The 24101-nt window shown below is 45.2% G+C and overlaps 1 protein-coding gene across 1 annotated transcript in view; it reads right to left on the bottom strand.

Annotated features, from left to right (window-relative positions):
* LOC133071426 (uncharacterized) overlaps positions 1 to 23450 on the bottom strand; it is a 93698-nt gene extending 70248 nt beyond the window's left edge. The window contains exon 1 of the mRNA XM_061164012.1: positions 23196 to 23450. Within this exon, the coding sequence (XP_061019995.1) occupies positions 23196 to 23442 (247 nt within the window). The 5' untranslated portion in view covers positions 23443 to 23450. The remainder of the gene's footprint in view (positions 1 to 23195) is intronic.
* Positions 23451 to 24101: the final 651 nt, after the last annotated feature.

Below are 24101 nucleotides of genomic sequence, written 5' to 3'. Positions count from 1 at the left end.
GGGGGGTAAGGGAACCCAGGAGAACTGCTCTGTCATGTGGCTTGCAGTCTTGGGTTTACGGTGATGGGATTAGTTTCTGGGTTGTCCTTAGCCAATCATTCTGACTCAGAGTCCTTCCTGGTGGTGCACGCCTTGTTCAGCCAAGATGGATGTCAGAGAGGATTCTGGGAGGTGGTCGGACAGGTGGTGTCTCCTTTTGACCTTTCCCGAACTCTTCTGGTTGGTGGAGGCTTATTAGTTCCATGTTCCTTACCAGGACCTCCTGTCGTAAAACAGCTCATGCAAATAGTTACTATGGAGCCTGGCCGGGGTGGGCAGTTTCAATCAGTGTGCTTCGCCTAACAAAACTGCTGAGAATATTCCCTCAGCCAGACCTTACAGATAGCAAGTCTTAACCATATGAACAAGAAACTTTGAGGTATTCTAACTGTTAACTAGTAAGTTTATATCTATATTATAATACCTGGTTCATGCTAAATTTTTAGTAAGCCATGAGATCTTGTAAATCTCTGCAAATTGTAGCTCATGTAAATCATAGCTACCATACAAAGAATACAATGATGGGGGAAAATAATAGTAGGTAAGGTATTATTATGGGGTTTCCCAGGTGGCACAAGTAGTAAAGAACCTGCCTGCCAAAGCAGGAGACATAAGAGATGTAGTTTCGATCCCTGGGTTTCGAAGATCCCTGGAGGAGGTCACAGCAACCCACTCCAGTATTCTTGTCCGGAGAATCCTCATGGATAGAGGAGCCTGGTGGGCCACAGTCCATAGGCTTGCAAAGCGTTGAACATGACTAAGCACACAGCACAGCATTTTGGTTTGTAACACTAGTAAAATCCTGTGTGAATTACACAAGTGTCTGAGCTTCCGTCGTACCCTCTAGAAAATGTGATTAATTGTGTCTATATCATAGATAAGAAATTTGGAAGGGAGAACTACATACAGAACACACTATGATGTCTGAAAAGAGTAGATATTCACTAGTGATACTCCAGCTCAATGCTTCAGCGTCACAGGCAGACTCCTAGGGGCCAGTAGGTGACACCTAAAACAAGCTCTGATTCTCAGCAGGGCGGGTGCAGGGGTCATTGGTGCCTAGAAGATACACAGTCAGGCAGATGCCGTGGCTCAAGGAACCCCAAGAAACGGCTGGCACCCAACTCCTGTGTGTACCTACATCCCTCTTTCTGTCCCCGTGGCCTGAGGGTCTCTGCTGGCAAGAAGCAGGGCATCTGCAGCAACCCCTCTCCTGCACCATCCTGTAAGAGCCACACCTCAGAACTGGGCAGTCAACAACTTCACCTTGTCATCTGGGACCCACTAGGAAGATCGGGGGAGGGGGAAGGAGATGAGGGGGAAGGGAGGACCCAGTCTGGGCTCTGGGAATTCTGGGGGAGGGGGAAGGGAAGGAGGGGGAAGGGAGGACCCGGTCTGTTCTTTGGGAATTCTGTGCCGAATGGTCTCAGCAGTGGAGAAGAGGGAGGAGCATGCAGTGGACTGAGAAGCTCAGACTGACCCGACCGGACTCTTGCTTCCAGTTCCCCTCCCATTTCTGGAGCTGCGCCCCCATGCCCCCACCCACCCACCCACCCACTGTTTCCTTTGCTCAAGTTCATTCCCAACCCCTCAGGGAAGATGCTAACCCTGATCCACTGAGCTATTTCCCCCGCCCCTGAACACTGCCTCTCCCCTCTCAGCAGGACGCTGACTCACACTGTATCTAGAACTGCAGAAACGCGGTGACCTCCCAGTGTCCACTCCCATCCATACCAGAAGGATGTGAACGCCTTTCTGGGGACGAGGAGTGCCCGCTCCTGCCCAAGGCCACCTGGTCTACTTTGTATTCTCTGTTGCCACAACCCACAGATCCAAACCCTCCTCAGGGCCCCTGCAGGCAAGCCCACCCCTGCTCCTGGGACCCCTCCTGCCAATTCTGCCCAGGGTCTGTGTTTACAGAACTCCACCTGAGATGCCCACGGTTCCTTCCCAGCCCCCTGCTCGCTGCCCCACCTCCCACCTGGCTGTGGTCACACAGCTGTGACCCAGGGGACAGAAGTGTGTCTGCTTCAGGGCCCAGCCCGGAATGCCCTCAATCCCATGGGGTTTCCTGGATGCTGGGAGCATGTCTGTTCATGGATGGCTTCAGGACGGGGACTCTGTCACCAAAATTACTGAACCAGGATTAGAGGCTTAGAACTTCCAACTCTACCCACCTCCCAGGGGTAGGACAGAGACTGGAGACTGAGTTCATGATGGATTGTGACTGTGCCTACATGATGAAGCCTCCATCAAAACTCATGAACTATTGGGTTCAGAGAGCTTCCAGGAGCACGGGCACAGTCCTAGATCCACAGGGCAGAAACTCCTGTCCCCCAGACACTCCCAAACTTCACCCTCTGTGCCTCATCATCTGACTGTTGGTGTGTATCCTTTAACTTCATCCTTTTCCGTATTAGATAACAAATCAGTAAACATAAGCAGTGTTCCCTGAGTTCCTTGAGCAAATTATGGAACCCAGGGAAGGGAGCCCAGGTAGGTCGAAAGTGGGAGAGGCCTGGAGTGGTGTGTGGAGCTGGGTGTCTGTTGGACCCTGTTTAACTGCAGTGACCCTCTCTTCATCCTGCATGTAATCCTCCAAAAATGACCCTAGTCTTTATTTCAAAGGAGATGGTTGCTCATGAGAATGATAAGATGGAGAATTCTGACAATACCAAGTGCTGGCAAAGCTAGGAGGGGGCAGTGACTGGAATTCTTGTGTTGATTTTTGGGGTGCAGACAGAACGTTTTATCAGGAACATCATCTGCAGTCTCATAAATTAAGCGTGTAAATACCATCTGATCCAGCAATACCATTAGGTATTTATCCCAACTACATAAAAACATGCATCCATGAGACTTGTACAAGGAGTGTTTTTGGCAGCCTTATTCAAAACAGTGCCTGTGAAGAAACAACCCAAGAGTAGGTGACTAGATAAACAAATCCTGTTACATCTCATGCAATGGAATGCTACTCAGATTAAAAAAAGAACAATGTTGATAAATCTGAAAGAAATCAGACACCTGGACTATCTATGCCCATGTATGTGCTGTTCTTGAACAGGCAAAAATAACCTCAACCTCAAAAAGCCTAGGATGAGATGCAAGGCCTGGGAGGAGCCCTGAGGTCATTTGGCTGATGGAGATATTGGCTGGTTGCCGGCAACACAAGCATATGTGTTTTTCTAAACTCATCGCACTGTACATTTAAAATGGGCCCATTCATTTGACAGTATGTAAATTGTCCCTCAAGGGAGTTCTTTTTTTTTTTTTTTAAATGAATTGTATATCAAGGTAAAGAAGAGGCAGAATTCGAAGTGAGTTTTAACATGATCAAGAAACACTACGAATGTTAACTCCATCATCCCTGTGGGTTCTTTCAGTCTCAAGGCCCTCCTTCTATCTTAATTAAACCTACTTTCTATTTTATCTCCGCTGAAACTAGCCTCCAGTCCACCTCCCCAGTCTGCTCCCTTCTCCTTCCATGAAGCCTAGGTTTCTAGAACGTGGTCCAGTCCGTCTCCCTAAATCCGCACTAATGGATTCTCCCCCCTATACAAGGTTCATCACTATCCTTCTCCTCGCCTAGTTGCACCTGTGTGCAAGACCCACTAGGTACCTTTTTATAGTCAGGATTCCGGCCCTCCCCCAGCGGCCTATGCTCCCCAGGTTCACCACGCCCCCCTACGTTTCCTTCACTCTGCATCCACACCCCTCACGCCCTGCGTTCCCATGTCCACGCCCCTCACGTTTCCTTCACTCCGCGTCCCCACCCCTCACGCCCTGCGTCCCCACGTCCACGCAGCCCGGCTCAGTCGTCCGCCGCCTCTTTCCCGTCAGTCCTTGGACTCTGCTGAGGCGTTTTTAAAGATTGTCGTACCCTCTCGTCCTCTCGCTGTGAGTAACCGCTCTCCGTGCTTCACCTCAGTTTGTTTTGCGTCAAACAGAACCAACTTGGTGACGAATTTGGTGATGAATTTGGAAGCGTTCCGGGAAGGAGGGAGTACAGGGGACATCGGCCCGAGGACTTGGCCCCTCACGGGGACCGAGAGGCCCAGCCTGAGCCTCGGGTCCTCCTGCTTCAGAGCCGCCCCCTAGGTCTGCACCGGACACCCTGACCTCCTGTGGTCAGTTTCGTTTTGTGGCAGAAAAGCGGTTTGGGGGTTCGGGTAGAAAGACGTCTTCTCGGTGTGTGGCCTCGTTAAGAGACCCTCCTGTGCTGGGTTGTCGGATGGTCCTGACTGGACAGAGCTGGAGGCTGGTTGGAGGGGTCTGGAGACAATTAGGGAAAGGCAGGCAGCTGAGGGGCTTCCTGGATGGCTCAGTGGTAAAGAACCCATCTGCCAATGCAGGAGAGTCAAGAGACGAGGGTTCAGTCCCTGGGTCCGGAAGCTCCCCTGGGGAAGGAAATGGCAACCCACACCAGTATCCTTGCCTGGAGAATCCCGTGGACAGAGAAATTTGGCGGGCTACAGTCAATGGGGGCGTGAGGAACCGAAAAAGACTGAGCGCACGCACGGCGCCCACTGGGGCTGGAGACCCGGGCGCTGGTGTTCACGTCGGTCTATATGACTATCTTAACTGTTGAGAACTGGCTGCTGGGTTATTGGTGATAAAAGAATGGCCCAGATCTTGGTTCTGTTCAAGAAACAGTTATCCAAAATGGTAATAAACTGAATATGCCACTCAACTCTGAAGAGTTAAAGCTTAGGCAGGCAGTCCAAGGCCCTTTAAGGAGGAGGTGAACATTCTCGCTCATGCTTTCCTTAAGCCTTGTGCAACAATGTCTCTTGCGGGAGAACCGGCCTTTCTTTATGAGCTAATGATCACACAGCACAGTCTCTTACTCATGGAAATGCTTTTCTTAGGCTCTGTATTAATAATTACAATGGTAACAAATCTTGCCTGCAAACCTGTTTCCCAAGACTTGTACCCATGATGACATATCATCAGTATATCTCGCCCAGAGACATTGCTCAGAACCAGTTCTTCCTGGCTAATGTTGTGCCAAAGTTATCTCAGTAGGTATACCTTGGGAAAGGGTCTCGTGGAACTCTTACAACCCTAAGGTATTCTTTTTACCTGTTCACAGCAGCCGGTTGATGTGGTTAATGCCCTGCTTAACTAGTGAAGGTGGGTGCTTTCCTACTCCCTTTTGATGTCTACGTCAGAAACTTTTTCTATTATTTTCACTTTAAATAAAAATCTGAACAAAACTCTGAGTGACTGAAATGCATCTTTGGTCCCGGAGTTAAATCTTCTCCTTCGGAGACCACAAATCCAGCGGCACTGAACACCTTAAGCTATCAACTCTGAGAAAATTATACAAATGGAGAAAATACACTTCAATCTGCATGAGGTTGTGTAGAGTACAGAAGTGTGTGGATGAAGCAGCTGATGTGGAGAACTTCTTTTATTAATCTTTGTATTTGTGGATAATTGTTTAAATTGGACAGTTGAAATAATAGATTCTGTATGCCCTTTACCCAATTTCCTTCATAATAACACCCATGTAGAATTGTAGTTAAACATAGTAACTAGCATATTGACCCTGATACAGTCACATGCTAAGTTGCTTCAGTCATGTCCGACCCTGCAACCCTATGGACTGCAGCCCACCAGGCTCCTTTGTCCATGGGATTCTCCAGGTAAGGATACTGAAATGGGTTGCCTTGCACTTTTCCAACGGATCTTCCCAACACGGGGATCGAACCTGTGTCTCTTATGTCTCCTGCATTGGCACCATACAGTCACATACAGAATATTTCAGTGCCCACAAAGACCTTGTTCCTTGCCTGCCTTTTAACAGCTATACCTGCTTTCCTTCTATCCCTCCTGCTACCTCATTCATCCTTATCTCCATTTCTGTGATTTCCTCACTTCACAGATGCTGTTTAAATGCAAATCATATGGTATTGTAACCTTTGGCTTTTTTCACTCAGAATAATTTTTTGGAGATTCATACAGATTGAGGGCTTCACTGATCTTTTCGTTTTCATTGCCAAGTACTGTATCATTGTATGGATGTATTACAGTTTATTTATCTGATGAATGACATCTGCATTGTTTCCTGTTTTGTGTTATAATAAGTAAAACTTCTGTAAGGAAAGCAAGATCTGGCTATTGGGGACTAAGCTTCTTGGTGACCACAGCAAGGACCCTTACATTTCATTGCTCTTATCCCTGGAAGCAAAGCTGCTTCAGAATGGGAGATGGTAATTGCAAGGTTCCACCTTGTGATTCCCTTTATGCTGTGTTCTCCAAAGTTGGGTGACCTTGACTTATGAATCCACGCACAAGGAAGAAGTGGTTTTCTTTCTGCCTGTCCTCCTATGCCTCCACCCTGACACACACCCACCAACACCCACGCACCCACCTACCCACCCACCCACTCCATGGCCACAACATTCTTTAGACTCCAGAGGAAAACAGCCTGGAAATGGATTCTTAAGTTAGAATACAACTTTTCAAGATTTATGTTGTAACTGGGAAGGTGAAATGCTTTTTTACAGTCTCCTATGTTATATCAGAATAAACCTATGCCAAGAAGACAAAGTGCCACAGGGAACGAAAGAAACCTGTTTTGCTTGGTCCTAAACCTGTGACTTAGCAGCAGAAGCAAACCTGTATGCAGGTCAGGAAGCAACAGTTAGAACTGGACATGGAACAACAGACTGGTTCCAAATAGGAAAAAGGGTACGTCAAGGCTGTATATTGTCACCCTGCTTATTTAACTTATATGCGGAGTACATCATGAGAAACACTCAGCTGGAAGAAGCACAAGCTGGAATCAAGATTGCCGGGAGGAATATCAATAACCTCAGATATGCAGATGACACCACCCTTATGGCAGAAAGTGAAGAGGAACTAAAAAGCCTCTTGATGAAAGTGAAAGAGGACAGTGAAAAAGTTGGCTTAAAGCTCAACATTCAGAAAACTAAGATCATGGCATCTGGTCCCATCACTTCATGGCAAATAGATGGGGAAACAGTGTCAGACTTTATTTTGGGGGGCTCCAAAATCAGTGCAGATGGTGATTGCAGCCATGAAATTAAAAGACGCTTGCTTCTTGGAAGGAAAGTTATGAACAACCTAGATAGCATATTAAAAAGCAGAGACATTACTTTGCCAACAAAGGTCCGTCTAGTCAAGGCTATGGTTTTTCCAGTGGTCATGCATGGATGTGAGAGTTGGACTGTGAAGAAAGCTGAGCGCCGAAAAATTGATGCTTTTGAACTGTGGTGTTGGAGAAGACTCTTGAGAGTCCCTTGGATTGCAAGGAGATCCAACAAGTCCATCCTAAAGGAGGTCAGTCCTGGGTGTTCATTGGAAGGATTGATGCTGAAGCTGAAACTCCAGTACTTTGGCCACCTCATGTGAAGAGTTGACTCATTGGAAAAGACCCTGATGCTGGGCGGGATTGGGGGTTGTAGGAGAATGGGACGACAGAGGATGAGATGGCTGGATGGCATCACCAACTCAATGGATATGAGTTTGACTAGACTCTGGGAGTTGGTGATCGACGGGGAGGCCTGGCATCTGTGATTCATGGGGTCACAAAGAGTCGGACACGACTGAGCGACTGAACTGAACTGAACTGAATGAAAAGCAGGATGACTTACTGTCAATCAGACCTCCCTGGGCACCTGATTGGGCCAGAAATCTACCCAAACTCAGGTGGGGCAACATCTGTTAAAGCAAGTTCCCCTTGGGGGTGTGAATATGAGGTGGGTGGGTGGGATGGATCTGGGTCCACTCTTCTTCTGCACTCTTCTTCTGCAACTTTGAATTTATTTGAAAGAATAATATGCCAACTTACAGAAATGACCCCAAGGGGATAGAAAATATTTTTTCAATCTTTTTTTTCCCTCTTGCAATCTGCAGCCTGACCTGTGCAAATGTTCAAAGTGTATTAAACACCATTCTCAACTTCAGAAGAATGTGGAATAGTGCAGGATAAAGCTCAGAAGGAGGCAGATGGGCTTCCTACAGAAACCCTAGCAACCCAGCTCAGGCTGCAGCAAGTGTAGCTGTATGAACAGGAGATCCCAGTTGGGATGTGAGTGCTGGGGACAGGATGAAAAATGAACATTACAGAAATTGCATTCTTGTAGGACTGTGAAGAGGGGACCAAAACAAAGAAGTCTTAATAAAGTATAGAAGGTAAAACAGAAACTGAATGAGGAGGCTTCAGAATTTCTAGGCAGGATCTGTAAAGCCTACTGGCAGTACAGATACAGACCATGAGGACCCAGACACTTAAAAATGGTCCCTATGATTCTCATTGGTCAGAGCAACTCTCACAAACAGAAGAAGCTGCGAAAGATGGGAGGGGCTTTAAGGATGCCAGTGTCTCAACTTGTTGGAATGGCCTTAAGTTTGTAATGACCCTTGCAGGAACTAGTTTCAGGAGAAAAGGAAACAATGGAGAATGAAACAGGCCTGAATGAAACAGGCTGGCTGCTGCCCAAACCCAGGGAAGAGTGAACCAAATTGAGGCCCACATGAGGAACTCAGCAAAAGGTAGGAGGCCTCAAACCTCCACGCGAATGGGGCACCTGATAGTGGGACCACACCAATGTGTATACTGCAGGCAGGAGGGACCATGGAATAGTGTCCCATGCTGAGACTCTTAAGGAAGGTAAGCAGGTGGCATATCCAGTGCCCCAGGTAACTGACGATGACAGTGACCAAGGGTGATGCTGCCAAGTCATCGCTGCCTCCCACATGGAGCCCTGGAGGGACTTGACTTTAGAGGGAAATCACTACAATGTTGGGAGCCCGGGAACTTGATTTTAAGTACCTGGCTTTCTAAACTTTCTTTGGAGACTGTTAGTAGCAAGGGGTGTTAGAGAAACCTAGAGAACAGCTTTTCACCAGCAGGGGAAGAGCCCTTAATGGCTTTCTGTCTATGCCTGATGGTCTCACTTCCACTCTGGGGTGAGATTGACTGAACTAAGTGCCAGGGTAGCCTCCGCACCTGGACGCTGCTACTGCTGCTAAGTCACTTCAGTCGTGCCCAACTCTGTGTGACCCCATCCCTGGGATTCTCCAGGCAAGAACACTGGAGTGGGTTGCCATTTCCTTCTCCAGTGCATAAAAGTGAAAAGTGAAAGTGAAGTCACTCCTGGACACTAGGTGGACCTTAAAGCACCATCAGAGCAGACCTGCAAATTGCAGGCTCTACTGTGGTGGTTCTGGGAGAGAAACCCCAGAGGGCAAGTCTGGGGGATGGGTGGATGGGGGTGCTAGGAAGAGGGGAAATGGCCACTGAATATGAGTCAGGCTCTGCAGGGAGCAGGCATCCAGACTGTATGCAGTATCCATAAAGAGGAGGAAGCAAAGCTTGGGGTGGACTCCTGATAGCCTTTCTCCAATATGGCCCAGTATGATCCTGCTGGTCACTTTGTGATTGACTGGTCCACAGCTGAGTTTTAAAGAGCACTTAATAGGTTGTAGGAATGCATTGCTCTCCCTAACCCATACACTGCTCATGACTTTGTCCAGGGACTCTTTGGACCATTTTGGACTTGAAGGAGGCCTTTTCTGCACACCTTTGAGTTTCGAATCCCAAGTCTGCTTTTGAGTGGGAAGATAGAGATAAAGGAGTTAGACTACAGTACTGTTAGACAGCGCTTCCTTGGGGGTTTACAAGTTCACAATACTTGGAGAAGTCTTGGCCAGACTTGGAGGACCTTGAACTAAATAGAGGAGGCCCTGCTCCAGAATGCAGACGATGTTCTGATCACCAGTGAGACAGAGGACACCTGGGACCAGCATATGTATTTGACTTCAAACTTCTTGGCTGAATGAGGCTGTAAGGTGTCCAGGAAGAAGGCAGATTCTCAGTCCTCTGTTAAATATTTGGGATTTCAACTCAAGGACAGATAGCTGCCCACTGATGGGAGTGGGGAAGCTGTAACCAGGATTGCAGTTGCCTTCAGAAGACACCGTGGGGGTCCTGGGAGTGACCAGGCTCTGCCACATCTGGACCCTCAATTTTTGACTCACAGCAAAACCTTTCCAGTGACGCTTTTGAAGGAGGAGACAGGGCTCCACTAGGCTGGAATCTTGGAAGATGAATATCCAGAAGACTGGCTCCATCCCTGCTGGTCAGGCCCTCAGGAGAACTGCACTGGGAAATGGAAACCATGCTGAAGAAGGAGAACCTTGACCAAGGTTGTCCAAACCTGGCTGGCTCCAGCTCCACTCCCGACACTGGCTGCTCCCAGGGGCAGAGCAACCCTGTCCGATCTCAAGTTGCTTTTCAGAAGCTGCAAGGAAAAAAAAAAACCCTGCAGGAAAGAAACCAAGGTGAGTGGGTTTGCTGCAGTGGTAGCTTTGTTCAAATCAGATGCTTTGGAAGGCAACGTAATGACTTGCTAGGTTATGAGGAGAATGTGTTTTTTTTGGGAGTCCTTTGTTTCTAACCTCCCAGGCTTGGAAGGACTTTCATGCTTTGGTAGAAATAGGTAATGATGAGGATTTCTGCTACTTTGGTAAAAGAGGGTGATCTCTCTGATGATGGTTCTGTCTTCTAAAACCTGTCTCTGTTACCAGATCATGCTGAGCCCTTGGTTGCGCTGGTCAACTTTCTGACCACAGCTAACTTCACGGACTTCAGATATAACCTATCAATTGGACTGATCATCTGTCCCCTCCTTTCCCTAGATAAAGCCTCTAAACATCCTGAATGTTAGCTATGGATGGCATTCTGTGTGCCCAATGAGGGTACATCTTTGCAGTTTCAGTTACCAGCCTTGGGCCTGTGGCTGTCGTGACAGCTGGTGCACCGGAAGTATTTGTTTGTTGGGGTCAGTGTTAATGTGAAACCAGAAATAAGAAAATACACTCAGATGAGTGCTGAGCAGCTTGACTCTTCAAGTCCTTGTTGGGTCTACTCCCCTTATCAGCAGAAAGTAGCCAAAGCCGTCCACCCCCCTCCCCTAGATTGAGGCACGATCACAAGATATGGGGGGGCTGAACCCATTCTACCTGCTATCCCTAATCAAGGTTGTGAAGGCCTACATGTCCTTCAAGCAGTTCAGAGCCCAATCAATAAGCTGTTTATCTGAGTTGTCTTCTACGAACTTCAAGGCAGCTCTGTTGAGTTTGGGCTGAGCTGGTTGAGATGGGATAGGATCACCAACCCCTCACCTGGATCTACATGTGTGCTGGTGACCTTGTGAACATGCAAAGGCCTGGAGCCTAGTCATGCCTGTACACAAGGATGGGTAGGCACCTTTTTAATCATGGTGCCCACATGGTCCTGTTCACTGTCCCATCAGTTCCCCAGCCCCATGACTCCTGGGAGGCAGACCTGAGATTTGTTCTCCAATCTTCTCACTTGGCTGCTTCATGAATAAGCCCTCTTTGCTGGTGACCTTGGCATCTCAGTGTCTTGGCTGGCTGTGCACCAGGCAGAATGAACCTGGTCCACTAAGAATGACAGTACTTCACTTGTGACATGTTATCTAGGAGGGCGCCTGCATACTCCATCCCCAGAAAGCCACTGATGAGCAACCCAGGGCAGTTGGGCTCAGCATCCTCAGACGCCAGGTCTTGCCAGTCGATCCTGAAGACCTAGTGACTCGTTATCAGAACTGGCTAGTCTTCTAGTTGTTCAGAACTCAGAGGCAGGTCCGTCTTCCCTCCTGGCTGGAGCACTTCCTGAGTGGGGTTGGAAGGTCAGGGAAGCCCAGGGAGCAGGAATTCTGTGACCAGGATCCAGGGAGTGTGGACTGGCATCAGTAGTGCTTTTCCAGACCCAGCTGTCCAGAGACAGTGGACTCTGAACTTGAAGGACAAGGACCACATTCCCCGACCACTGTGGTAAATGCCATCATTTGAAGGGCCAAGGGGTAAGGGTGGTCCTGCACTGAGGGTGGATGCTCCTCAGGGGACGCTGGGTCAGTGAAGAAAAGTCTCTCCTGGGCAGCTTCTGCCCATGCAGGGTAGCATGCTTTTCTATGGACATAGGCACACTCTGTTCTGTGCTCTGCAGATGCTGTATTTCTTACTAATTGAAGGTTTGTGGCAAGCCTGTATTGAGCAAATATGGTGCCAGTTTTCCAGTAGCATTTTCTCACTTTGTCATATTTTAGTTACTCTTGGGGTATTTCAGACTTTCATTATTTGATTTGTGATTAGTGATTTTACTCTTCTGACTTGAAAAGCCCAGGTGCTGGTTAGCAGTTTTTAGCAGTGAGGTGTTACGTCTGTGCACTGTTCAGATGTAAGCCTACACACATAACAGACTGAAGTGTAGTGTCAGCGAGCTTTATGTGCACCGGACACCAACCAGTTCACATGACTCACATTGTGCGATCAAGTCGTGATGATGACCTGAACCCGAGTTCTCTCTGAGGTCTGCCTGTCACTTGCTTCAGAAAGAACCTGTGGAGTTCTGCAAGCAGGACTGGGGGTCCAGGAATGCTGAGCCCCCTTGCACTGTGGAGGAGGGACAGTCTGTGCCAGTGTGACAGTGAAAAGTGGGCTGGGGCAGAGAAGGGCCACAGTCTGTAGCACCAGACTCTAGTCGGGCTCCTCTGAGTGGCTCCCAGCGAGGCCCTGACTCCCCAGGCTTCAGAGTCTATCTTTTCATCTCTGATTTTAGCTGAGATTCCTGTTGAGTCAGATTAGCCAGAGCTCCCCAGACTCAACCTCAGACCAGATTGCTCATCCCCCTTCCCTCGATAATGAAGTCTGATCCCCTACCTGCCCTCAGCATGAATCCTGTATGCCAGTTTAGTGGGGTTATTCTGCTACAGTCTGAGTGTCTATTCCCCCAAAACTCAGATGGAATCCACGTGCCTAGGGTGGTGGTGTTGGCCTTTGGGGGGTGACAAGGTCATGAAGGTAGAGCCCCCCCATGAATGGGATCAGGGTGCTCCCAGCCCTTCTGCCACTTGAGGACATGGGGAGAAGGCACCATGTGTGAACTGGGAAGGGACCTCACCAGACATTGAGTCTGCGGCGCATTGATCCTTGACATTTGTCCTCCAGGTTCTGAGGACTCAGCTCATCGTCCTGTTGTTATAGGGACTCAACAGACACCCCCATCCCTGCTGTTTCCTCTCACCACCTTCCTGTTGGTGGCCCCACCCTGCTCCTGGCTGTCACCCCCAGAGTGGAAGGTGAGCTTGACCTCACCCGCATGTCAGAGTCCTATGACAGGAATGAATCCCTCTTACCTGTCCTGACAAGCATTGGGACAAGTGTGAACACAAGCATGAACAATGAGGGAACCCAAGGATGGAGGGGCGGCTACTGTGCATCCTGTCAGGCAGCGTCCTCACGCGTCTGCCATCAGACCGACTGCCTCCTGACTTCACAGAGGAGAGCGTGGGGCTGAGATTTACTGGGCTGTGTCTATGCTTGTCTCAGTTTTCATTTGTAGTAACCATTAAAATATAGTAAGCCCATTACATATTGACATAACATTTCCTGTTTTACGAGAACTGCTTTCCAAAGTCAACCGTTCACTGATGAATTCCTCTGCTTCAATCTGTTGATGTCTTCTACTGTATTAATTTCAGTTATATTCTTCATCTCTGGTGGGTTTTTAGTATTTTCTGTTTAAAACTTCTCTCTTCTTACTCAGTTAATCCATTTTTCTTCTTAGTTCTTCAGTCAGCTTTATGATCATCATCCTCAGGTAGATTCCCTGTCTTCACATCATTTCTAAGAAGAACTTGTTCCTTCATTTGGAACACGTTCCTGTCTCCTCATGTTGCCTACATTGCTGCACTTTGTGTATGTGATGTTTGGTTCAGTTTCCCGAAATTGGACAAGTGGCCCATTAGGAGACATCCTACATGTCCCAGAAGCACACTCCCCTCTTTTGACCAGAGCTGTATGCTCTAGGGTTCCCCGTGAGGGCTGCATAGGTCCTATGCATAGTATTCACAGGCTGAATACTATGGGTGGTCTGGTAGATGTGGCTGCCACCCACCCCACTCCCCACCCCCGCCCCATCCATTTGGTTGCCAGGCCCTGCCTTGCATAGAGGCTGTGAGATTCTGGTTGGAGGGGAAGGTACTGAGAGGGTGATTGCAGAATCACAGGGAGCCCCTGGGGCTATTGCTGGCTTACAGGTGGGGTGAGTCAGGGTCCAGGTAATCCCAGGGCTGTTCCTCACCCACCAGGTGGTGACCCCAGGTCCTGGAGCTAGTGCTGGCCTGCTGACAGGAAGAGCCAGTCCTGGGGGCTGTCTGAGGGCCCATGGATTCAGTGGCTGGTTTCAGACTGCCGACGGGTGGAGTCCAGGCATCCTGAAGCTTGTGTTGGCCTGCTGGTGAGTGGGCTGGGTCCTGTCACAGCCAGCTGTAGTTGTTCTGGGGCTAGTGTCTGCCCACTGCTAGGTGAGGATGGCTTCAAGGCTAGAGCAGGCTTGCTGGTGGGCAGAGCTGGGTCTGGGGTCTCTGGTTACAGAGCTATGAATGTCCATGGTCTAGGGCCTGTGCACTGCATGTGTGTGGGGCCAGGTCCTGGGCCTTGTGGTGTGTAGGGCCATGTCCAGGAGCATCTGTGGGCTGGGGGTGGGGCTGTCTGGTGCGTGGGGCTTGTCCCTGCCCAGTTGGTCGTGGAACCTGAGCATCTCAGTCCTGGTGTCCACAGGCTGTTGAGTAGGGGCAGTCTGACCAGCTAGAGACAGGATCCCACAGTGCTTCTGGCCGGCATGTGTCCATGTGGGACAGTGAGATCCCAAATGGCTGCTGCCAGTGGCTGTAAACCCAGGGCAACCAGTCTCCTGAAAGTAAGCCCTTCTGGCCTTCAAAACCAAATTGTCTAGGAGTTTGTCTTCCTGTTATAAGACCCCCATTCTGGGGTGCCTGATGGGGACCCAAGACTTCTTGCTGCTTGGAGAGAATCTCTGCAATTGTAACTATTCTCTGATGCATGGTTGACCCACTCTGAGGGATGGGTCCTTTTTTCTTAAAATATGTTGTTTCAGGTATACAGTGTAGTGACTCAAGTGTTTTTACAGATTATGCGCCATCATAAATTCGTATCCGATAATGGGTATAGTTCCCTGTGCTGTACAGTAAATCCGAACTCGGATTGATTTTATCTTATTGACTTTATCTATTCATGTTTGTCACTCCCATTCCCCACTTTGTGTCTCCCTGCTTCATCTCCCCTTTGGTAACTATAAGTTTATTTTCTGTGAGTCTGTGTGTCTGTTTCTGTTTTACACATGCATTCATTTGTATTTCTTAGGTTTCATGTATGGAGTGATACCATATAGTATTTGTCTTGTTTCTCTAGGCATAATATTTTCTAGTTCCCTCCACGTTGCTGCAGATGACATTATTTAATTTTAGTCTTTTTTTCCATTGTGTGTATGTACCACATCTTCTTTATCCATTCTTCTGTTAATGGACACTTTATGCCTTCCATATCTTGGCTATTGTAAGTAGTGCAGCTATGGACATTATGTTATCCATTATGTTTTATGTTTTATCCATTATGTTTTCCAATTAGTGTTTTGTGTTGGAAAACCCATTACTATTAAGTTAGCATTAATTTTTTAGAAAATTAGTAAGCTGATATTTTTGCAAAGTATCTGCCTTGTCATTTTAAATTTTAATAATCCAATAAAAATGTAGAAATATTATGATTTCCTTTCTCTTCTAATTGTGGAGTAGAGAGGTAGTGATATTCATGGTTAGGGGCATAAAATTATCATATTTTGCACCCTGAATTTTCTTAATTTTTCTCCATTTTCCACAACAATATTCTCCCACCTATGGTAACTTATGCATTTCAGTTCAGTTCAGTTCAGTTGCTCAGTCGTGTCCAACTCTTTGCGACGCCATGGACTGCAGCACGCCAGGCCTCCCTGTCCATCATCACCTCACATTGATTAGAATGGCCACATCAAAAACCTACAAAAATAAATTCTGCAGGGGGTGGGGAGAGAAAGGAGCCCTCCTACCCTGTTGGTGGGAATGTAAATCAGTACACCCACTAGGGAGAGCATTATTGAGGTTCTTTTAAAAACTAAACATAGAAGTACCTAGTGACCCAGCAATCCCATACCTAGGCATAGATCCAGAAAAAACCAAAATTTTAAAAGACAACTGCACCCCAAAGATCATGGAAGCACAAGGTACAATAGCCAAGATAGGAAAGCAACTTATTTGCTTCCATTTGTACAACGTATTTGTACAAGAACAGATGAATAGATATAGAAAACGAGGTATTGTTCAGACATAAAGAAGGATGAAATGATGCCGTTTCCAGTTACAGGGAAAATGCTAGAGGTGATCATACTAAACGAAGTAGGTGAAACAGGGAAAGACAGATAATGTAGAATATCACTTCTGGTAAAATCTAAAAATGGATACAAATGAACTTCACTACAAAAGACAAACAGGTTCACAGACTTAGAAACTTATGGTTACCAAAATGAAAAGGTTGGGGTGGGCAGGGAGTACTTAGCTGGTACAGATCAATATTTATATGTTAAATCAGGTGCTGTTGTTGTTGTTTACTCACTCAGTTGTGTCTGACTCTGGGATCCCATGGACTGTAGCCTGCCACGCTCCTCTGTCTATGGGACTCTCCAGGCAAGAATACTGGAGTGAGTTGCCATTTCCTCCTCCAACGGATCTTCCCAACCCAGGGATCAAACCCAAATCTTCTGAAAATCTCCTGAACTGCAGGTGGATTTTTTTCCCATTGAGCCAGCAGGGCAACCATAAAAACAGGTGCTGAAGGGCTCTTAATAGTCACAAATTTGACAGGGCTTTAAATGACACCTGCCCTCAAGAAGTGTCTTGGGGTACATCATCAGAAAAGAATACCAAACAGGGCCAAGTTTCAAGAAGCCAGTTTCAAGAGGTAAATTGTACTCACAAGGTATAAAATAATAAAAGTACATGGAAAGGTACTCCACATCAATAATTATTAAATCAATGTGAATCAAAACTATAATAAGGTATCACCTCACAAGGGTCACAATGGCCATCATTGAAAAGATCTACAAAGAATAAAGATAAAATAAATAAATAAAATAAAAACTTGCACAGAATGTATGGAAAACAAAATCCTGCAATCTGGGTGGGAATGTAAATAGTGAAGCCACTATAGAAAACAGCATGGAGATTCCAAGAAACACAAGACATAGAGGTATCATAAGATCCTGCAGTCCCATTCATGGGCTTAGGTCTAGAGAAAATCACCATTCAAAATGACACGTGTGTAACAGACATAAAAACAAAAGTAAACAAATGGGACCTGATTAAACTTAAAAGCTTTTGCACAGCAAAGGAAGTTATAAGCAAGGTGAAAAGACAGCCCCTAGAATGGGAGAAAATAACAGAAAATGAAACAACTGACAAAGAATTAATTTCCAAAATATACAAGCAGTTCATACAATTCAGTGTCAGAAAAACAAACAATCCAATCAAAAAGTGGGGTGAAGACCTAAACAGACATTTCTCCAAAGAAGACATATAGATGGCTAACAAACACATGGAAAGATGCTCAACATCGCTCATTATTAGAGAAATGCAAATCAAAATTACAGTGAGATATTACTTCACCCCAGTCAGAATGGCCCTCATCAAAAAGTCTACAAACAATAAATGCTGGAGAGGGTGTGGAGAAAAGGGAATGCTTTTGCACTGTTTGTGGAAATGTAAATTGATACAACCACTATGGAAGATGGTATGGAGATTCATTAAAAACCTAGGAATGAAAGCACCATATGACCCAGCAATCCCACTCTGAGGCATATACCCTAAGGAAACCAAAATTGAAAAAGACACATGTAACCCATTGTTCATTGCAGCACTATTTACAAAGGCTAGAACATGGAAGCAACCTAGATGTCCATTGACAGATGAATGGACAAAGAAGTTGTGGTACATATACACAATGGAATATTACTCAGCCATAAAAATGAATGCATTTGAGTCAGTTCTAATGAGGTGGGTGAACATAGAACCTATTATACAGAGTGAAGTAAGTCAGAAAGAGAAAGATAAATATTGTATTCTAATGCATATATACAGAATATAGAAAAATGCTGCTGAAGAATTTATTTACAGGGCAGTAATGAAGAAACAGACATAGAGAATAGACTTATGAACATGGGGAGAGGCGGGGAAGAGGGTGAGATAAATGGAAAGAGTAACATGGAAACTTACATTACCATATGTAAAATAAACAGCCAATGGGAATTTGCTGTGTGGCCCCAGAAACTCAAACAGGGGCTCTGTATCAACCTAGAGGGGTGGGATGGGGAGGGAGACAGGAGGGAGGTTCAGAAGGAAGGGGATATATGTGTACCTTTGACTGATTCATGTTGAGGTTTGACAGAAAACAACAAAATTATGTAAAGCAATTATCCTTCAATAAAAAAAAAATGACACATGCGCCTTGATTGTCAGGGCAGCACTATCTATAATAAGCAAGACATAGAATCCACCAAAATGTCCAGACAGAAAAATGAGGACTAGGTGGTACATCTATACACTGGAATACTACTCAGCTGTAAAGCAGAGCAAAATAAGAATACTGTCAGCAGCATGGATGGACTAAGAAATTATCATACTAAATGAGGTAAGTCAAAGAGAAAAAGACAAATATCATAACTTATCACATGCAGGTGGAATCTATAAATATATAACAATGACCTAGTGTACAAAACAGATTTGCAGTCTGAGAAAATCAAATTATGATTATCAAAAGAAAGGAAGGATAAATTAAGAGTTTAGGATTTAAATATGCACACTAATATCTATCAAACTGATAATCAAATAGGAAGTAGCAAACAGACCAGGGAACTCTACTGAAACAAACTGTAATAATCTATATGAGGAAAAAATAGAAAAATAATATACCTCTGTGTAAAATCAAATCAAGCTCCTGTACAACTAAAACTAACAAAACAATGGAAATCAACTCAACTCCAATATAAAATAAAAATTAAATGACAAATTAAATGACCTCAGGTCCGTCTAGGGGACATCAGACAGTGGTGACCCTACAGATTAGATATTTGATATGCTATGACATTAATATGACATTACCAAAGGTTTTCACTCAGCAGAACACAGAGCAACAACCCACTCAAGGTGCCTGGCCTCATGTGAATGCGACTGGGTGAACAGAAGAAAAAGGATTGCAGGTTAATCAGGGCAACACCCTCAATTCAGATGTTGGAAATCTCCAAGGGGACAAGACACACAGCAGATACAGGGTCCCCAGGTACAGGATCCTGACCCATGGCTTGGGGTGAGACCCACACAGTCTCCAGAGCCGGCACTTGGGGTCACATGACCCTTGGTTAGGACACCACTTTCTGCTGGTTGGGCCCCTCAGGAGTGGGTCCCTGTAACCTCCTGGGATGGTAGAAAGAAGTGTAGGGTCGGTCTCCTCTCCCCACACTTGCCCCAGAGAAGTCTTCATCTCTTCCCTTTGGTTGTATGTAATTTTAACTGTTTTTACAGGTGTCATGATAATGCTGGACACACCACCTTGGTTCTGGCAGGCTTGGTTCCTTTCTTACCCCACTGAGGTGTTGAGAAAACACACCAGACGTAGGGCTGGAAGAAGAGGGCCAAGTCTTCTCTGCTGAGCAGGGATAGCCGACTGGAAGGAGATCATAGCAGCAACCCCACCTGCTGCCCTTTGGCCTTTTGTCTGACCCACGTGCCCTGCAGTCAGTTTTCCAAGTCAACCTGCTCCCTTCCCGCCATGCTTGTCCTGGTAAATTAGAATGAGTACCAGGTAGCCCACCTGAGAAGTCTCCAGGAGCCTCAGGGAGGGTGAAACTTGAAGGGGTAAAGAAGCAAACAGGCACGTGTCTGTATAAAGTGAATAGCATAAGGTATTAATTCCTAAACACAAATGAAGCTCACATGTATTCATCCCCTTTTCTTAGCTTTGTGCGTGAGGCCTTCCTGTACATGTGATCCTGAACTGTGCAGAAGGGGTGAGATTCACACAGTCCCCAGACCCCCAAACCTGGGGTCACACATCCCCTCGGTTAGGACACCATGGCTATGGTTAGTGGGCTCCCAATGTGAAAGGAAGCCAGGCCCCTGCGACCTTCTGAGACCCTAGAAAGAAGTGTAGGGTCTGTCTTCTCTGCTCACAATTGTCACTGAGAAGTCAGGTCTTGCCTGTCTTCACTTTAGGTCTGTGACTTTTTGCTGGTTTGAGAGTCATGCTAGAGTTGAACATACTACCTTGGTTGTGGCAGGCTGTCTTTCTTGTCCTGCTGAGATGTTGAGAAAACAGAAGAGCTGGGCTAAAAGACGAGGGGCAGCTCAGTTGTCTTCAGAGGAGAGTCAACCGGAAGGAGATCACAGTAGCAAACTCACCCGCTGCCCATTGGCCATTGGCCTGATCCCTGTACTTCTCACATCTTCATGTACACCAAATAAGAAATATCTGGTGAGTTCAGATTGTAATAAACACTCTTTCCATAGCTTTTCCCATGTCAATTGAGTCAGAACAGGGAGGAGGGTTGAAATTTTAAATGATTTATAAGGCCCCTAAAAAAATGTAACATTAGACAGAAATCCTAGCCTTCACTGGTGTATGTGAATGAATTACAATGTGTCTTTCTTATAAAATTGCAAGACATGAATAATCAGAGTTGCAACAAATTAGAGTTATGCTTGAAATGATTTGAGCTGAAACAGTTTGGATGAAGGCATATGAAGATGTGTGGGATGATACATACTTAAGGAAGTATCAACAAGTATGTATCATTAAGTTGATAAGATATACTTTGTAAACAAAAATGAAACATTTAACTTTTTTACACTACCTGACCCTTACAGAATTTGCCATCACCACCTGAATCTCCTGTGGACTTGATGGTTTATTGCCACCAGATTAAAACTAGTTACATGAGTCCTGGTTAGATTTGTTTTCTTTGAAATTCTTTATGTTTCTCTCTCATAATATGATTTTCTAAATGCCACTATCTGTATCACTTATTTTGTCTACCTATAAAGTTGTCTCTCACATTGTCCACTGTGTAACCATCTTCCATGTATATATTTATATGTGTATATAGATATCTACATCTATATGTATGTATAATAGATATTTACATCTGTATGTACATAGATATTTATGTCTATATATACATAGATATTTATATTTCTCTTTATATAGATATTTATGTCTCTATGTACCCTGGCATTTTATATCTCTATGTATCTAGACATTTATATATCTGTGTACCTAGAATTTACATTTCTGTGTACCTATATATTTATGTATCAGTGTTCCTAGACATTTACATATCTATGTACCTAGAATTTACATTTCAATGTATCTAAACATTTACACATCTAAGTACATAGATATTTATGTCTCTATGTACCTAGAATTTATATCTATGTACACATATGCGTAAACAAATAGATGTCTTACAAGTGTAACAGGGACTAGAGAAAAGGAAACGCTCCTATAAATATAGTCAGACATGATGACTAAACAACAACAAAATAGAAAATGTATTTGGTTCACCTGCCACCAATAACACATTGTATATCAATGTTACTACAATATGAAATAAAGGATAACTTAAACAAGAATGCACAGGGGTACTTCACTTCAGTCCAGTGGTTAAGATTCTGTGCTTTCCTGGATGAAATATGGGGAAAAAATTCTGATGGAAATTATATTATTCCTTAAAATTATACTATTTTCAGGAAAATGTATTTACATATTCTCATCTAAGGCAAGCTTGTCAGAAACACACAGAAAACTGCCATAGGAAATCACATTTAAGTTCAATCTAAAATATGACACAAATGAACTTATCTGTGAAACAGAAAGAGATTCACAAATCCAGAAACTAATGGATGCCTGTGGGGATTTGGTTGTGGGTATTGCCAGATGAGGGTAGAGGTTAAGAGATAAAAATCACTATGTATAATGTATGAAAAATAGTAGGATATAGTATGCAGCAGAGAGAAATAAAGACATGATTTTGTAATATCTTTAAATGGCATATATTCCATTAAAATATTGAATCACTATGTTGTATCTCAAAGCAAATATATAATGTAAATCAACTGTACCTCAGGTAAAAAAGAAACAGTGGATGGATAGCTATAAGCACAACAAATAATCAAGAATGAAGGTTGAAGTGAAGTGAAGTGAAGTGAAGTCGCTCAGTCGTGTCCGACTCTTTGCGACCCCGTGGACTGTAGCCCACCAGGCTCCTCGGTCCATGGGATTTTCCAGGCATGAATACTGGAGTAGGTTGCCATTTCCTTCTCCAGGGGATCTTCCCGACCCAGGGATCAAACCCAGGTCTCCCGCATTGTAGGCAGACGCTTTACCATCTGAGAAATAAAAATGGGAAAATTTTAGGAATGGAAATTCCCATCAAGAAATTAATTTGGATGAAATTACTAAAAATGTTCATTGGTTCATCCACTAGATGGAACAATATGAGGATCTTCAAAAAATAAAACATAGACGTGCCTTAGGAAGCAGTAATCACATGCCTGTGATACAGCAAAAAGCAACATGTTCAAAGACGAGGGTACCCTTGCCATCCCTGTCAGACCAGTTTCCATAGCAAGGACACTGATGCCACTTAAGTGTCCAAGGACACAGAAATGAATAAAGAAAATGGGTTCTATACACACAGTGGTGTATTAATCAGTCATAAGGAACAATGGAACAATGCCATGTTCAGGCACAGGCAAGAAGGTAGAGCTGATCATAGCAAGTGAAGTAAGACAGGGAGTGACAAATAGAAAATGATGTCACTTCTAGGTGGAATCTAAAAATGGATACATGTGAGCTCTTTGAGCCAACATAAACAGTTCACAGACTTAGGAAAAATTCTTCTCACTGTTAGCAGAGAAGAAAGCTTTTGGAAAGCTACTTGACTAACATGTGCACACTACTATTGAGAAAATAAGCCCCAAGGACCTGCTGGGTAACACTAGGAATGATACTCCATTTTCTGTCATAATCGATACAGGAACAGTCCCTGAAATACAGCATGTACACATCAATGTGTGAGTGAATCAAGTGACTATGAATTAAAAAAAACAAAACACCCACTGCCTTGTAATTCATCTGTATACTCAAGTTCAAATAACTAGATGACACAGTAAATATAGAAACATATACTGACTCTATTCCCTTCATCCCATGATTACCTTGGCTGGTGTCACATCTCTGGAGACTGGGCAGGCTTGGGTCCCAAGCCTGGATTGTTGTGGGGCTCAGGGTTCTGGGAGGATGTGGCAGGCAGTGTGACCCCACAATGTTGCTGAAGTGCCTCTTGCCCTCTGCAGAAGCCCTCCATCTCTGGATACAGGTGAGGTAAATTAAGAGATTTGAATAAAGGTAGACACACATCTGGAAAATCCCATGGATGGAGGAGCCTAGTAGACTGTGGTCCATGGGGTCGCTAAGAGTCCGACACGACTGAGCGGCTTCACTTTCACTTTTTATTTTCATGCATTGGAAAAGGAAATGACAACCCACTCCAGCATTCTTGCCTGGAGAATCCCAGGGACGGGGGAGCCTGGTGGGCTGCCGTCTATGGGGTCGCACAGAGTCGGACACAACTGAAGTGACTTAGCAGCAGCAGACACACACATATATATCCAATAGATGATAGAAAACGACCTGCTGAATAGCAGATGGAAGTTTACTGAACACACCATAATCACCTAGGTGGAAACAAAAACTTTAAAGAGAATACATAAATGCTCACACATTAATGAATCAAGTTTCTGTACACCCGAAACACACACAATATCAGAAATCACCTCGATTCCAATATAAAATCACACAGAAATGACCGGGGTTGGGGGGGAAATGTGTGAGGCTGAATAATGCTGCCGCCTTGTGGCCGTTTTCTGTAACAATAGTTTGAAAAGCTGTGCTGATGGGCATTGAGTGTTCTCAAGGCCAAAGGGTAAGTCAAAAACAGTTGATCTCAACAAACGTCCTAGGGGTGGTCATCAGAAAAGAACTCAAAACAGGGTCAAGTTACAAGAAGTCGCCTCAAGAGGTAACATGAAGTCACCCTTGAAAAGAAATTACATGAAAAGAGG

Source organism: Dama dama, chromosome 16 (genome assembly GCF_033118175.1).
Source record: "Dama dama isolate Ldn47 chromosome 16, ASM3311817v1, whole genome shotgun sequence".
In the NCBI taxonomy this organism is placed as follows: domain Eukaryota; kingdom Metazoa; phylum Chordata; class Mammalia; order Artiodactyla; family Cervidae; genus Dama; species Dama dama.
Note: the sequence above shows the minus strand (reverse complement) of the source record. Positions and strands in the feature narration are given on the sequence as shown.